Source organism: Artemia franciscana, chromosome 13 (genome assembly GCF_032884065.1).
Source record: "Artemia franciscana chromosome 13, ASM3288406v1, whole genome shotgun sequence".
Lineage (NCBI taxonomy): Eukaryota > Metazoa > Arthropoda > Branchiopoda > Anostraca > Artemiidae > Artemia > Artemia franciscana.
Window position 1 is genome coordinate 24693458 of NC_088875.1, and position 18245 is coordinate 24711702.

At 31.7% G+C, this 18245-nt stretch overlaps 2 protein-coding genes across 2 annotated transcripts in view; both read left to right on the forward strand.

The window, feature by feature from the left end:
- Positions 1 to 697: 697 nt before the first annotated feature.
- The window catches only part of LOC136034702 (uncharacterized), a 177890-nt gene continuing 160342 nt past the window's right edge, over positions 698 to 18245 (forward strand). Inside the window, exon 1 of the mRNA XM_065716037.1 lies at positions 698 to 922. The gene's annotated coding sequence lies outside the window, so the exon portion shown is untranslated. The remainder of the gene's footprint in view (positions 923 to 18245) is intronic.
- Positions 947 to 18199, forward strand: LOC136034283 (hepatoma-derived growth factor-related protein 2-like). The gene is made up of 4 exons (XM_065715423.1): positions 947 to 1180; positions 12152 to 12256; positions 15892 to 16110; positions 18185 to 18199. The coding sequence occupies exons 1-4, from the start codon at positions 947 to 949 to the stop codon at positions 18197 to 18199; spliced, it is 573 nt and encodes a 190-aa protein (XP_065571495.1).

The following is an 18245-nucleotide window of genomic DNA, read 5'->3' on the forward strand; positions in this document are numbered from 1 at the left end:
TTAGAATGACAATGAAAAATAAATAAGTGAAGTTTTTTCTACTGTAAGTAGGAAGCAGCATTAAAACTTAAAACGAGCAGAAATTATTGCGCATATCAGGGGTTTACTTCCTCGTAATGCCTCGCTCTTTACAATGAAGTATTTTTTGTAATTTCAACTATTGATTCTACGGCCTTTGTGATTCAGGGGTCATTCTCAAAGAATTGGGATAAAACTTGCAATTTAGTTTAAAGAGCGAGGTATCGACAAGGGGTGAGCCCCCTCATATACGCAATAAAAACGTACAAATATAGAAGTTCGTTACGTAATGTAAATCGTAAGTTACATATATTTTTTACTTATGAAAACGTTCGTAAAAAATTATAAGTTATAGTTGCCTTTTTAAGTAAAAAAAAAAAATTGTAGGGCAACTAGGCCTCCTCCCTTGCTCCTTTTTTCCCAATATCTACCGATTAAAACTATGAAAAAGCCATTTAGCCCAAAAAAATTTATATGCAAATTTCGTTTTAATTTTTTATTTCCGGAGAGCCAAGATCAAAACATGCTTTAATTAATTTCTCACTGCAGGCTCCTTTTTCCTTATTTCTTATCTTGACTATGGCGAAAATGATCAGGGTGAATAAAATTATTTATAAATGAAAGTATTCATTCATTCATTCAGTATGCATCCAGTACTCAGTCAGACTTCGTTCAGTTTTCTGTCAGACTTCGTCCAGTTAAGACCAGTGTTGAAAATGATTATATATTGAATAGTGATTTCAGTGTTACGCAACAGATTGATTTGATACGTTTTGTAAAAGTACTTGATATAATTAATCAGCGACGAAAGAAATTAAATCTGTTTTGGACACTTTTTCTGGATAATTTTAATGAGAAGCAGACGAAGGCTGGTACGTCTATAATTAAGAAATACAATTAAAAGGTAACATTTTTCTAATTTTCTGATATGCCTGGAGGTTTCAAATTTATAGGACTAGTGTTTGCAAAATTCAAAGGATATCCAAAATGGCCGGTTCGAATTGTGGATAGTGTTCAAAAGAAAAACAGATCACACTACGTTGTTTTCTGTTACGGCACGCATGAGGTATTAACGGCTCAAGAATCTCAGCTTGAACCATACCAAGAAAATTTTGATGAAGCTGTGAAGAAAAAAATCAAAGGAGTAGCAAATTCATTCAGCGTAGTTATCACTTTTCCGGATATTTACTAAAAAGTTAAACTTGTATCGGGCTTCTTTTGCCTCCGTTGTGGACAATGCTCAAAACGGACTTGAAAATCTGCGAAGCCGTTTGAGAAATGAAATTGAACAACGTTTTTTTTTTCAATTGAAACTAAGGAGTAGCATTGAAACTTAAAACGAACAGTGATTATTACGCATATGAGGGGTTCTAAAAATACTTTAGCATAAAGAGCGAGGTATTTAGGAGGAGATAAATACGTCGCTCTTTATGCTAAAGTATTTTTAGTAATTTCAACTATTTATTCAACAGCCTTTCTGATTCAGGGGTCATTCTTAAAGAATTGGGATAAAACTAACGATTTAGTGTAAAGAGTGATGTATTAACGAGGGTACAAATTCCCTCGTATACATAATAAAAATGTAAGAATACAAAAGTTTGTTACGTAAGTTAGTTCTCAAGTTACGTATATATTTTACTAATAAAAACGTTCGTTAAAAATTAAAACTTCTAATTGCCTTTTTAAGTAAACCGAAAATAAGGAGGACAACTAGGCCTCCTTCCCACCCCTTACTTCTCAAAATCGTTTGATCAAAACTAAGAGAAAGCCATTTAGCCAAAAAAAAAGAATTAATATACAAATTTCATCTAAATAATTTATGTGCTGAGAGCCAAAATCTAAAATGCATTAATTCAAAAACGTTCCGAAATTAAATAAAAAACTTTCTTTTAACTGAAAGTAAGGAGCGACATTAAAACTTAAAACGAACAAAAATTACTCCGTATATGAAATGGGTTGTCCCCTCCGCAATCCCTCGCTCTTTACGATAAAGCTTGACTCTTTAACACAATTATATTTTTTAAAACAATAAAAAGGTTTAGCGTAATGAGAGAGGGATTGCGGAGGGGACAAACCATTTCATATATGGAGTAATTTCAATTCGTTTTAAGTTTTAATGTCGCTCCTTACTTTCAGTTAAAAAAACTAGTTTTTTATGTTTAATATATAAATTAACTTACATTAAATTTTGGGAATCAAAACTAATAATGTATTTTGAAAACTTTTTTTTTTTTTAACAGCCCTAGTATCCTTAATTCAACAAGCACTGACCAAATGAATGAAGTGAGAATGTAAATTCATTCAAACTAAAGAGAACAAAGTGATTAAATGCAATTTCTCAGAGCCAACCTTGCAGTTTTAGCAGCCTGTCTCAAAGGCCTTTTCGTAGCTGGTTCAATACTATTGTAAATCGGTTTAGTAAAATATTTCGTTAAATGATTTTTAATTAAATTAGAGTATAAATAATTTAGTGAGTATTCCCCTAAGTCCCTGTTCAAAGAAATATGTTCAGAGGCGAGTAACTAGGGTCTCATCTTTACCGGAATATAATATTTTAATAATTTTAAAATTACTAGTAAAAACTACGCACAGATTATTTTTTGTGCAAATATTTTTTGATTTTGTTGTTATTTTTGGGAAATAGGGAAGATAGATAATATTTGAGGGCTTATCAGTTGTCTCACATTGTGAAATATCTTCTTCGATTTTACAAGAATGTCTTTTTATTCTACGGTTAGCTTCTTTTTTATAGATATACAACTGCAAAGTGGTCATTTTGTTCTCTAAATTTGAGAACATTCGGATAGACTTATCGGAATGTATAAAACAATGAAACTAGGAAAAAAAGCTTCTTTTTTGTAGATATAGAACTGTACAATGACCATTTTTTCTAAAAATTTGAAAACATTTCGATAAAACTATGAAACTAGGAAATTAGCTTCTTTTTTATAGATATACAACTGTACAGAGGTTATCTTGTTCTCAAAATTCGAGAAAATTCTGATAGAGTTATCGAAATGTATAAAACTATGAAACTAGGAAAATAGCTTTTTTTATAGATATACAACTATACAGTGGTCCTTTTGTCCTCAAAATTTGAGAACATTCCGATATACAACTGTGCATCGGTTCATTTTGTTCTTAAATTATTTTAAATCATTTTGTTCCTAAATTTTGACAACATTCCGATAGAGTTATCGGAATGTATAAAACTATGAAACTTTAGAGTTATTTAGAGTTATCGGTAAACTATGAAACTAGGAAAATAGCTTCTTTTTTGTAGATATACAACTGTACAGTGACCATTTTGTTCTAAAAATTTGAGAACATTTCGATAAAATTATGAAACTAGGAAATATACAACTGTACAATGACCATTTTGTTATCAATATATGAACTATGAAGCTAGAAAAATAGCTTATTTTTATAGATATACAACTGTATAGTGACCATTTTGTTCTCAAAATTTGACCCATAGAGTTATCGGAATGTATAAAACTATTAAACCAGAAAAATAGCTTCTTTTTTAATAGATATACAACTGTACAGTGATCATTTTGTTCTCAAAATTTGAGAACATCTCCATAGAATTATCGGAATGTATAAAACTATGAAAGTAGGAAAATAGCTTTTTTTTGTAGATATACAACTGCAAAGTGACCATTTTGTTTTATTATTTTGAGTACATTTCGATAGAGTTATTGGCATGTATAAAATATGAAACTAGAAAAATAGCTTCTTTTTTATAGATATACAACGGTACAGTAGTCATTTTGTTCTCAAAATTTGAGAACATTCCGATAGAGTTATCGGAATGTATAAAACTATGGAACTAGGAAGAAAGCTTATTTTTTGTGATACATTAACCATTTTGTTATAAAAATTTGAGAACATTTCTATAGATTATCGAAATGTAGAAAACTATGAAACTAGAAAAATAGCTTCTTTTTTATAGATATGCAACTCCACAGTGACCATTTTGTTCTCAAAATTTGAAAACATTTAGATAGAGTTATCAGAATGTATATAACTATAAAACTAGGAAAATAGCTTCTTTTTTCTAGCTATGCAACTCTAGAATGACCATTTTGTTCTCAAAATTTGAAAACAATCCGATAGAGTTATCAGAATGCATAAAACTGGGAAACTAGAAAAATAGGTTCTTTTTTTATAGATATACAACTGTACAATGACCATTTTGTTACGAAAATTTAAACTATGAAGCTAGAAAATAGCGCCTTTTTTTTAAATATACAACTGAATAGTGACCATTTTGTTCTTAAAATTTGAGAACACTCCCAGAGAGTTATCGGAATGTATAAAACTATGAAACCAGGAAAATAGCTTCTTTTTTAATAGATATACAACTATACAGTGGTCATTTTGCTCTCAAAATTTGAATACATTCCGATAGAGTTATCGGAATGTATAAAACTATGAAACTAGGAAAATAGCTTCTTTTTTAAGAATATACTACTGTACAGTGATCATTTTGTTCTTAAAGTTTGAGAAAATCACGATTGAGTTATTGGAATGGATTAAACTATGAAACTTTGAAAATAGCTTCTTTTTTTATAGATATACAACTGCACAGTGTTCATTTGTTCTCAAAATTTCAGAACATTCCGATAGAGTTATCGGAATCTATAAAACTATGAAACTAGGAAAACAGCTTCTTTTTTTTATAGAAAAATAGCTTATTTTTTATAGATATACAACTTTATAGTGGCCATTTTGTTCTAAAAATTTGAGAACATTCCCAAAGAGTTATCGGAATGTATAAAACTATGAAACTAGGAAAATAGCTTCTTTTTTTAATAGATATACAACTGTACAGTGGTCATTTTGCTCTCAACATTTGAAAACATTCCGATAGAGTTATCGGAAGGTATAAAACTAGGAAACTAGGAAAATAGCTTCTTTTTTATAAATATACAGCTGTAATGGGGTTGTTTTGTTTTCAAAATTTGAGAACAGTCCAATAGAAATATCAGAATGTATGAACCTATGAAACTAGGAAAATAGCTTATTTTTTGTATATATACTACTGTAAAGTGCCCATTTTGTTCTATTTTTCGTTCTACAGTGATCATTTTGTTCTCAAAATTTTAGAACATTCCGATAGAGTTATCGGAATGTATAAAACTATGAAACTAGGAAAATAGCCTCTTTTTTATAAATATACTACTGTACAGTGATCATTTTGTTCTTAAAATTTGAGAAAATCACGATTGAGTTATTGGAATGGATTAAACTATGAAACTTCGAAAATAGCTTCTTTTTTTATAAATATACAACTGCACAGTGTTCATTTGTTCTCAAAATTTGAGAACATTCCGATAGAGTTATCGGAAGGTATAAAACTAGGAAACTTAGAAAATAGCTTCTTTTTTATAAATATACAGCTGTAATGGGGTTGTTTTGTTTTCAAAATTTGAGAACAGTCCGATAGAAATATCAGAATGTATGAACCTATGAAACTAGGAAAATAGCTTATTTTTTGTATATATGCTACTTAAAAGTAACCATTTCGTTCTATTTTTCGTTCTACAGTGATCATTTTGTTCTCAAAATTTTTGAACATTCCGATAGAATATCGGAATGTATAAAACTATGAAACTAGGAAAATAGCTTCTTGTTTTATAAATATACAACTGTACAGTGGTCATTTTGTTCTCAACATTTGAGAACATTCCGATATAGTTATCGAAATGTATGAAACTTTGATAATAGGAAAATAGCTTATTTTTTTGTAATATAATAACCATTTTGTTTTAAAACTTTGAGAACATTTCGATGAGTATAAAGAGGTCATTTTGTTTTCAAAATTTGAGAACATTCCGATAGAGTTATCGGAATGTATAAAATTATGAAAATAGGAAAAGATTCTTTTCTATAAATATAAAACTGTACAATGGTCATTTTGTTCTCAAAATTTGAAAGCGCTCCGATAGAGTTATTTGAATGTATAAACTATGAAACTAGGAAAATAGCTTCTTTTTTTATACAGTGGTCATTTTGTTCTCAAAATTTGAGAACATTCCGATAGATTTATCGGAATCTATAAAACTATGAAACTAGGAAAACAGCTTCTTTTTTTATAGAAAAATAGCTTCTTTTTTATAAATATACAACTGTATAGTGGCCATTTTGTTCTAAAAATTTGAGAACATTCCCAAAGAGTTATCGGAATGTATAAAACTATGAAACTAGGAAAATAGCTTCTTTTTTTAATAGATATACAACTGTACAGTGGTCATTTTGTTCTCAACATTTGAAAACATTCCGATAGAGTTATCGGAATGTATAAAACTATGAAACTAGGAAAATAGCTTCTTTTTTTATAGAAAAATAGCTTCTTCTTTATAGATATACAACTGTATAGTGGCCATTTTGTTCTAAAAATTTGAGAACATTCCCAAAGAGTTATCGGAATGTATAAAACTATGAAACTAGGAAAATAGCTTCTTTTTTTAATAGATATACAACTGTACAGTGGTCATTTTGTTCTCAACATTTGAAAACATTCCGATAGAGTTATCGGAATGTATAAAACTATGAAACTAGGAAAATAGCTTCTTTTTTTATAGAAAAATAGCTTCTTCTTTATAGATATACAACTGTATAGTGGCCATTTTGTTCTAAAAATTTGAGAACATTCCCAAAGAGTTATCGGAATGTATAAAACTATGAAACTAGGAAAATAGCTTCTTTTTTTAATAGATATACAACTGTACAGTGGTCATTTTGTTCTCAACATTTGAAAACATTCCGATAGAGTTATCGGAATGTATAAAACTATGAAACTAGGAAAATAGCTTCTTTTTTTATAGAAAAATAGCTTCTTCTTTATAGATATACAACTGTATAGTGGCCATTTTGTTCTAAAAATTTGAGAACATTCCCAAAGAGTTATCGGAATGTATAAAACTATGACAATAAGAAAAGCTTCTTTTCTATAAATATACAACTGCACAGTGGTCATTTTGTTCTCAAAATTTTAGAACATTCCGATAGAGTTATCGGAATGTATAAAACTATGAAATTAGGAAAATAGCTTATTTTTTGTAGATATACAACTGTACAGTGACCATTTTGTTCTTAAAATTTAAGAACATTTCAATAGAGTCATTTTGTTCTCAAAATTTGACAGCATTCCGATAGAGTTATTTGAATGTATAAAACTATGAAACTAAGAAAATAGCTTCTTTTTATACAGTGGTCATTTGGTTCTCAAAATTTGAGAACATTCCGATAGAGTTATCGGAATGTATAAAACTATGAAACTAGGAAAATAGCTTCTTTTTATAGAAAAATAGCTTCTTTTTTATAGATATACAACTGTATAGTGGCCATTTTGTTCTAAAAATTTGAGAATATTCCCATAGAGTTATCGGAATGTATAAAACTATGAAACTAGGAAAATAGCTTCTTCTTTATAGATATACAATTTTACAGTGGTCATTTTGTTCTCAACATTTGACAACACTCCGATAGAGTTATCGGAATGTATAAAACTATGAGACTAGGAAAATAGCTTTTTTTTATAAAAAAATAGCTTCTTTTTTATAGATATACAACTGTAGAGTGACCATTTTGTTCTCAAAATTTGAAAACATTGCCATAGAGTTATCGGAATGTATAAAACTATGAAACTACGAAAATAGCTTTCTTTTATAGATATACAACTGTAATGGGGTCATTTTGTTATAAAAATTTGAGAACATTCCGATAGAAATATCAGAATGTATGAAACTATGAACCTAGGAAAATAGCTTTTTTTTGTAGATATACAACTGTAAAGTGACCATTTTGTTCGAATATTTTGAGAGCATTTCGATAGAGATATCAGAATAATAATTTCTAGTTATCAGAAAACTAGAAAACTAGAAAAATAGGTTATTTTTTTTTATAAATATACAACTGTACAATGACCCTTTTGTTATCAAAATTTGAGCTATGAAGCTAGAAAAACAGGTTCTTTTTTTATAGATATACAACTCTATAGTGACCATTTTGTTCTCAAAATTTGAGAAAATTCCCATAGAGTTATCAGAATGTATAAAACTATGAAACTAGAAAAATAGCTTCTTTTTTGTAGACACAACTGTACAGTTACCGTTTTGTTCTAAAAATTTGAGAACATTTCAATAGAGTTATCGGAATGTGTAAAACTATGAAACTAGGAAAATAGATTCTTTTTTATAGATATACAGCTGTACAGTGACCATTTGTTCTAATATGTGTTCTACAGTGACCATTTTGTTCTCAAAATTTGAGAACATTCCGATAGAATATCGGAATGTATATAACTATGAAACTATGAAAATAGCTTCTTTTTTTATAGATGTACAACTGTATAGTGGTCATTTTGTTCTTAAAATTTGAGTACATTCCGCTAGAGATATCGGAAAGTATGAAACTAGGAAAATAGCTTCTTTTTTTTATAGATATACAACTGTACAGTGGTCATTTTGTTCTAAAAATTTGAGAACATTCAGCTTGAGTTGTCAGAAGGTATGAAACTATGAAACTAGGAAAATAGCTTATTTTTTTATATAATAACCATTTTGTTATAAAAATTTGAGAACATTTCTATAGTGTTATTGGAAAGTAGAAAACTATGAAAATAGGAAAATAGCTTCTTTTTTTTACAGACATACAACTGTACAATGACCATTTTGTTATCAAAATTTGAACTATGGAACTAGAAAAATAGCTTCTTTTTTATACATTTGGCAACTATGATAACATAAAACTATTAAACTAGGAAAATAGCTTCTATTTTATAGATATACAACTGTACAGTGGGCATTTTGTTCGAAAATTTGAGGACATTCCGATAGAGTTATCGGAATGGATAAAATCTTGAAACAAGGAAAATAGCTTATTTTTGTAGATATACAATTGTATAATAACCATTTTGTTCGAAACATTTGAGAAAATTAGAATTACAAAACTACTGGTTTACTAAACTAGGTTTAATAGGTAATTAAGTAGATGATTTGATCCTAGATCACAAAAATATACGATTGAAAACCCAACCTTTTCCAATTGCGCAGGGAGGTACAATCGTAATAATAATTAGGGTATAACCTAACCACTATATTATATACATGGAAACCCTACTGAATCATGCATTAAAGTATTTTATTTTTGTAAACCATCAGAATTACAAAACTGCTAGCTTATTAAATTAAGTTATAAAATTAGTAATAATCAAACTACTTTATTACACACAGGTAGATGCACTTCTTTTCTTTTTTTGGGAGGGTACCTTTGTTTGCAAGTTGCCTTACCAACTTCTCATCCCCTCGCTGATCCAAAATTTACATTGATTCAACTTCTATTATACGACGAGGGAACCGCCATCTATTTTATTTGTCTATTTTCCTAAGGAGTCCGTATTACCAAACTGCTTTTCTGACTTAAGTCTCAATTGGGCCCGTAAATTAGTATATTTTAGACTACAGGTTCAATTTTAGATGAAAGAGAGAACTGACCCAGGTACTAGAGGCTCGTTTTTAGCGAAAACTCAAATACCCCGAAGAATAGATAAAACCACCTGTGATGAGAAATTTCGACTACCTTTTTCAACGTAGCGTACAAATTACATACACAACTAATGTAAATTGTAATCCATAATTAATGACTGTAATTGTTTTTGGGAACAAATGAGGCAGCCTGATGTAAGCGACTAAACTAATAAAGGAAACTGTTTGCCACCAAGGGTACAGAAAATAACCCTTTGAAGTGAATGCCACACTGAAACTAAACATTGTCTGCAAAAGCTCCTTTTTAATAACTGTTTAGCTGATTGACCAAATTGTTCATTCCTTTGTTTTATAAAATAAAAAAAAATAGTTATTTTTTTTACTGAAAGTAAGGAGCGACATTAAAACTTAAAACGAACAGACATTACTCCGTATATGAAATGGGTTTCCCCCCCCGCAATCCCTCGCTCTTTACGCTAAAGTTTTTAATTGTTTTAAAAATTAGAATTGTGTCAAACAGTCAAACTTTAGCGTAAAGAGTGAGGGATTGCGGAGGGGGAAACCCATTTCATATACGGAGTAGGTTTTAATGCTTTAATGTCGCTCCTTACTAACTTACTTACTAACTTACTAACTTAATTTCGCTCCTTACTGCGACATAAGTTTTAATGTCGCTCCTTACTTTCAGTAAAAAAACTAGTTTTTTTTATATTTTATTTCTGAACGTTTTTGAATTAATGCATGTTTGATTTTTGCTCTCCGCACATAAATTATTAAAATAAAATTTACGTACTAATTCTGTTTTTGGCTAAATGGCTTTCTCTTAATTTTGATCAGACCGTTTTGAGAAATAAGGGGTGGGAAAGGAGGCGTAGTTGCCCTCCAATTTTTCGGTTACTTATAAAGGCAGCTAGAACTTTTAATTTTTAACGAACTATTTTATTAGTAAAAAATATAAATAGCTTAAGAATTAACTTACATAACAAACTTTTATATTCATATATTTTTATTATGTATATGAGGGGGTTTGTCCCCTCTTTAATACCTCGCTCTTTATACTAAATCTTAAATTTTGTCCCAATTGTTTAAGAATGATCCCTGAATCAGAAAGGCCGTAGAATAAGTAGTTGGAATTACTAAAAATACTTTAGCATAAAGAGCAATGTATTTATCTCCTCCTAAATACCTCGCTCTTTATGCTAAAGTATTTTTAGAACCCCTCATATGCTTAATAATCTCTGTTCGTTCTAAGTTTTAATGCTACTCCTTACTTTCAATTGAAAAAACTTTTTCATGTTTATTTTTTCATTGTTTTTTTTACAGTAATGCTAGAAAATCCTGCGCCCTTTTCATTGAGTTTCTCTTCCCCCATGATATATTCCTCCGAGAAAAGATCCTCCCACATAGCCCCCTCCCCTCAACCCAACCCCCAAAACCAAAAGAATCCCCCTGAAAACGTATGAACACTTCCCAATAACCATTCCTGTATGTAAACACTGGTCAAAGTTTGTAATTTGTAGCCCCTCCCCCAGGGACTGTGGGGGAGTAATTCATCCCCAAAGACATAGTTATGATGGTTTTCGACTATGCGGAACAAAATGGCTATCTCAAAATTTTGATCCGTTGACTTTGGGAAAAAATGAGCGTGGGAGGGGGCCTAAGTGCCCTTCAATTTTTTTGGTCACTTAAAAAGGGCACTAGAACTTTTCATTGCCATTAGAATGAGCCCTCTTGCGATATTCTAGGATCACTTGGTTGATACGATGAACCCTGGGAAAAAGAAAAAAAACAACAAATAAACACGCACCCGTGATCTGTCTTCTGGAAAAAATATGAAATTCCACATTTTTGTATATAGGAGCTTGAAATTTTTGCTATAGGGTTCTCTGATATGCTGAATGCGATGGTGTGATTTTGGTTAAGATTTGATGACTTTTAGGGGGTGTTCCCCCTATTTTCCAAAATAAGTTAGATTTTCTCAGGCTCGTAACTTTTGATGACAAAGACTAAATTTGATGAAACTTATATATTTAAAATCAGCATGAAAATCCATTTCTTTTGATGTATCTTTTAGCATCAAAATTCTCTCTTTTAGAGTTTCGTTTACTATTGAGCCGGGTCGCTCCTTACTACAGTTCGTTACCACGAACTGTTTGATGATAAACACCCTCTGTCTGTGGATGAGATAGATAGGTACGAGAAGGACATGATTCGTGCTCAAACCATATTTAAAATTTAGATCTAAAAAAATTGTGTAAGAAAATATTGTTAAGCACCTTAAAGAGGTAAATATCGAAACACAGGAGCATAAAAGAGAAAATAAACTGTTACCTTAATTACGTGGGCTAGGAAATGTTACCGTTGTACGTCCAATTCTAGCGTAGAAAGTCTTGTGAAAAGTAGTTATTTCGGTTTTGTTGTCAAATTAAAATTCTATTTTCTTGGTCAAGGTTTCAGTATCTGATTATCAGTGTAATTGCCTATATTTGTAAAAAGGTGTCATAAAAGCATGAAGCATGTGGAATACACTGCAGGTGCGTGAATAATTACACGAGTGTTTTTTAATATTCTTTTATATTCTTTTTCTTTTTTTCTATTTCAATTTATTTCAATTTCACTCTTTTTCATTATTTTCTTAGGTTCCTCTACCACCCTGTTCCTCTGATCCATGGGCTAGACAAGCCTTACCTCATTACCTACCATATCCAACCGGTCGTTCTCTTAATAGAAATGGAAAAGAACAGGTTATTTTTCAAAATTTTTCAGTATTCTAATATTTTTTTTTCTCAATTTTCCATCTGTTAATCAAGCACGAAAAACTTTCCCTTGCTCTTCTCCCACCTCTTTGGAAGTCTATTATTAATAGCTTTGATATACTGTCTGTTAAATAATGTTCATTAAAGACATTCAAAGCATCTACCAAAGACGCTATGAACATTTTACTCTGAATAAAAAAATTGTAATTTTACCTAATAAGAGCGTCAAAAGTCGCACTCCGCAGCTGCAATTTCACGGCCCCACTAAACTTGCAATCTACAGGCCACCATGGACATCGATATCATTATCTGAAAAAAAACGGTCTATACCAAACTCAGCTATCGAGGCAGGAGTAAGGGGCTGTACAAATTTCCACAGAACACTGTGACTGGGTTGTTATAGACAACTATGATGGTTTGGTCACTCTCTTTTAGACCCCTCATGTACGTAATAGTTTTTGCTCTATTTTAAGTTTTAATCTTGCTCCACTTTCAGTTGAAAAAATTCGTTTTTTAAAATTTAAATCTCTTACCCTTTTGAATATTGCAGGAAATCTGGCTCCCTCTCTATGAAAAGTTCCTTACCGCCACGAAAAATTCCTCCATAAGAAGATCCACAAACGTCGATTTTTCGTCCTTAGTTCAATGTAATAATTGCAGTTCAATCAAACAGTTCGTGGTAACGAACCGTAGTAAGGAGCGACCCGGTTCAATAGTAACCGAAACTCTAAATAACGGAATTTTGATAACAATAGTTACATCAAAAGAATTGCGTTTTCATACTGATTTTAAATATATATTTCATCAAGTTTAGTCCTACCCATCAAAAGTTACGAGCCCGAGAAAATTTGCCTTATTTTAGAAAATAGGGGGAAACACCCCCTAAAAGTCATAGAATCTTAAAGATGTTGAATCACACCATCAGGTTTAACATATCAGACAACCTACTGTAGAAATTTCAACCATCTATCTACAAAGAAGTGGAATTTTGTATTTTTTGTCGGAAGACAGATCACTGATGCGTGTTCATTTGTTTGTTTTTTTTTTTCTTGTTTTTTTCCCAGGGGTGATCGTTTCAACCTAGTGGTCCTAGAATGTTACGAGAGGGTTCATTCTAACGGAAATTAGAAGTTCTAGTGCTCTTTTTAAGTGCCCAAAAAATTGGGGGGCACCTAGGCCCCCTCCCACGCACATGTTTTCCCAAAGCTACCGGCTCAAAATTTTCAGATGTCCATTCTATTCAGCCTAGTCAAAAACCTAATAACCATGTCTTTGGGAACGATTTAATCCTCCACAGTCCCCAGGGGAGGGGCTGCAAGTTACAAACTTTGACCACTATTTACATATAGTAATGGATATTATGAAGTGTGCATACATTTTCAGGGGGAGTTTTTTGCGTTGGGGTGGTTCCGGGGGAGGAGGTTACGTGGGAGAATCTTTCCATGGTGGAATTTATCATGAGGGAAGAGAATTTCCATCAATGGGGCGCAGGATTTTCTAGCATTATTAAAAAAAAATCATGAGAAAATAAACAATCTTTTCCAACTGGAAGTAATGAGCAGCATTAAAACTTAAAACGAACAGAAAATATTACGTCTATAAGGGGAATATTCTCCTCCACAGTACCTTGCTCTTTACGTTAAAATATTTTTAGTAATTTCAACTATTTATTCCATGACCTTTGTGATTCAGCGGTCATTCTTAAAGATTTGGGACAAAATTCAAGCTTTAGTGTTAAGAGCGAGGTATTGACGAGGGGGTGAACCCTCTCATACACAAATATAGAAGTTCGTTACGTAAGTTAATTCGTAAGGTACGTATGTTTATTACTAACGAAAACGTTCGTAAAAAAATCTTGTTGCATTTTTAAGTAACCAAAACTTGGATGGCACCTAGGCCTCCTCCCCCACCCCTTCTTTATAAGAATCGTCCGATGAAAATTATGAAAAAACAAATTGACAAAAAAATTAATATGCAAATTTCGTTTTAATTATTCATGTGCGGTGAGCCAAAATCAAAACATGAATTAATTCAAAAACGTTAAACGTTAAACATTAAAACTAACACTTCTAAATTAAATAGAACGTATCATCATTTTGGATGTGGGGAAAATTTCCAGGGCGAAGAGTGGAGGGTAATTTTCCAGGGGGTATTTTTGTGCTTTTTTTCATTGGAGAATACCCGCTTTCGTTCTTTTCATTTTAAAAAAACGGGAAAACATCTCAAAGCACAATTTTTGAGGGCCAGATGGTACTCTACGATTCCCATATTAAATCGAATTTGTAAAAACGATTAAGAGGAAAAAGCTTATAAATCAGCCATAATTAGCTCTCCATAGTGTCCATGAGTCCGGTTTTTTTATTCCAAAATTTTTAACCAAGCTTGGCTTTTAGCGTGCCATATGGCACTTTATGACTGCTTTACTGAGTCAATTTATGAAAACAATAAGATACAAACATTAGTTTTTGAATGAGCCCTTAAACAGTTTTCAATGGTTTCCTGATGTTCTACTGCCCGATAGTTACGAAGAAAAGAAAGAAAAAAACAGTAGAAAAAAAGAAGACATAACAGTACTTCCCTTGCAAAAAAGTGATTTTTCTTCTCGTTCAAAGAGGGGCCCTATATAAGTTTTCGATAATGGTGATTCATAAGGTGTACTTTTTGTCTTTTTACGACATCATTTTCAAATTAAATACACCAGACTGACGTGAAGCAAGGGGCTGTTGGATAGCGCGTTGTTTACCTGCGAAATTTAGTCTTGTTTGTTGGGCGCGGGAGTTGAGGGAAGTGAAACGAGAACAGGCACTTTAATTTTAGCGGTGAAGCTGGCATTTTAAACGAGCTTATATGAAATTCGCCATATCCCACTTGAAACTAGTGTTGAAGTAGTCAACTAGTGTTGTTTACACTACACTATTATTGTCTACAGCAACTCATCACTTACAATTTTAGTAAAAAACCAAGAGTCAGTACTTATTTTTATGTTTTTATCCAATGTGTGTCTATTGTTTATTATGTATTGTATAATGTTTTGAAATTAAGCGAGTAGCGTCTTTGCTTAATAGTAACTTTTTTCACCACCGTTTGAAGAAAAATGTACTATTAAAGACTCAGGGCGGGTACATGCTCCCTTTCTTATTATCCGTTGGGTGCCCAGTGTCTATTACAAAACAATTTCCCCCCAAAAGTTTCCAGACATCTTGAAAACACACTTAGGCAAGTGTTTTTCGTAAACTTTCTAACATTCATAAATTTTCTAACGCTGGAGATTCGCCCTATCTTCTTACAAATCTATGACCTGTACAAAGAGCAAGAGAAATTGGCAAGACAGGAAACTTGGAAACTTTAATATGGCTCAAAAGAAATTAAAAACCCCTTAAATATCTGACATCGGTACTAATTGAAATGGAAAGATTCGAAGCAAAGTGCTCTTAAACGTGTCTTTTATGACAGAGACTGGTGTCATTTAAGGCAGTTTCCACCCAATAACTCGGGGAAAATCTATTATAGAGTGTGTATTTTTCTTCTTGCGAATAATTAGAATTTGATTGTTTGCATTGAATTTTACATTTTAAAATATGAAAGCTAGTAAGCATATATCATTAACTATAATGATATTACAGGCTCACTCTTTACCTAAGCCTACAGTAGGTGCAGGTCATTCTGGTAAAATAAGACATTCTTACAATAGCAACAGCACAAAGGCATTCAACGACTCAACCACATCAACTGGAGCTTCATCGGCCAAATCGAATCTTACAAAATATCCCAATCTTGAGAAGCTTTTGACCCGCAATGACCATCCGGTGGATTTAACTATGGCTAGAATGATTCTTGAACAGGTTAGTATGTGTTCTTTATGTCATTTGTATATAGTAACGATGATTGAAGTAAAATAATTCTTTTTATTAGATGGTATGGATAGCTTCCGTGCATAGTATGACGATTTTTGTCTTAATTAAAAGATTAAAAAAACATGCCTATTAAAATTGTTTTTTAAATAGATTGTTTAGGCTATCCCTCATTGAATGCCACTTTGGCTTGATTCTAAAAAAAGGTTATAAGTATCAAAAGTATCAATTTTTTATAAGAACTCTGCTTACGTGGGAAATAATTAACTAAATAAAAGTGAATCAGTAAAAATAAATATTAGCTGTTAAGGAACAATATTGCTTGTACTGTATATTTGTGTATATATTTGTATACTCATACTGTATTAAAAATGTATGTCATACTTGAAAGAGTAAAAGAAAAAAAGTGAATATATGTCCTGAATCTCCACTTCTCAAATGCTGCACATAGAAGGTTAATGACCAGAAAGGGTGGTCATTAAGGTTAACAGAAGACGACTTTTCACAAAGATAACATTAATCTAGCACGAAGTGCAACAAATTTCCAAGAGTTTGCTGGATTATAAAAGTCAATGAAGAAATCTCAGTGCTGGGAAAATACTTGTAGCTTCGAGTTTAACACTAAACAATATAAGCCCCTGTTATGAAGTAAAAACAAAAGCGGAACTAGTTAGTTTCTGCCCTATAAAATAATCTTCTTTCTCTGAGTAAGACATCGACAAAAACTATAGTGTCCTTGTAGATAGTTAGTTGAAATTTAACGATTTTCACCAAAGTATAGAAATTTCTGGTGAGAAAGACGAAAAAAGTTCTTGGCCTGATATCTTCTCAATTTAAAAAACGTCACTAACTTATTGAAATTATTCAAATTTCATTTGAATAATGAAATTTTCAAATAAGAAGCCTCTTATTAGACGCCACCAAGACCAAATAATTGGTAAAATTGGCGCCACCAAGCAAATAAGAATCCTCTAAGAAAAGTGATTTGAAATAACGGCTTCAGAGCTTGAAATTAACCTCATTGTCACCTAGAAGATGTGATATGACAGGATTATCTTCTAAATACATCTAAGTAATTTAATTTAATAATGCGCTCAATGTTGAATCTGGTGTATGTACTAGAGGATATTCCAAAAGACTTGAGCGACTTATTGAAAAGCGCTAGGACCAATTTTTCAATATGGAGCTGTATTGAATCAGCATTGCGTATTCTAAAAAGACGTGTTGAGGAAGAATTGAGGGCCTTTCAGTGCTTTTACAAACATGACTCTATGAAACAATTGGTTTGAGCCTCACCCTCTTGTTGTCTGCCTGGGACTTTAGCAATATATCTTTCCTTTTTAAGAATAAATCACAACCAAACAGTGTTAATTTTTTAGTCAGGAATAACCACAACAGGTTCAGCTCTAACATTGTATTATTTTACTTGGGGGAAATTAAAATGCAATGATCACCTGAAAATTCCAGTGAAGAGGCATCTGAAGCTTACTATTTCTCAGGAAAAAAGCAGGATTTCCTTTTCTTGACAACATAATCCCTTCAATTGACAGAGAGTCGTAAAATGACATTATTTTTACCAGTCTAATGATCGGTAACATCGACAAATTTAATCCATTTCTTTTTTGTTGATATTAGTTAATCCTGTTTGGTTAGTTTCTTTCAGCTACTACGACTACAAACTAACTATAGGTACAAGACAGGTGAGGGCAACAAAGCCACAGACACTTTTTCCCTCCCCCATCAGATTTCTATCTAATAAATTTTTTTATGCAAACGACTAGATTTAGAGGCTTAAGTCTATGCCCTCCCACCAGTTATTGCCCTTGGATAGGTGTTCAGAGCTTGCTCCCCATCTAAGTGTCAAATAGCTGTCTTTTACGCTTTCTGCAAAATTTATCTATTTTGGCTATAAAAACCTTGAAAATCTGATCAAATAAATAATTTCCTAGTTTTGACAAAATTCAAAATTCTTTTCTGATTAGCACGACCCTTTCGGTCCCTTCTATTTTTCTCAGGTAAATCAGCCATTTATATTTTCTAGTAAAAATAAATGTTTACTTTTTAGATGTCAAATCTTTGATTCTTGGTTAAGAGAGGGGGGGTGAAGGTAATGTATCAATTAAGAT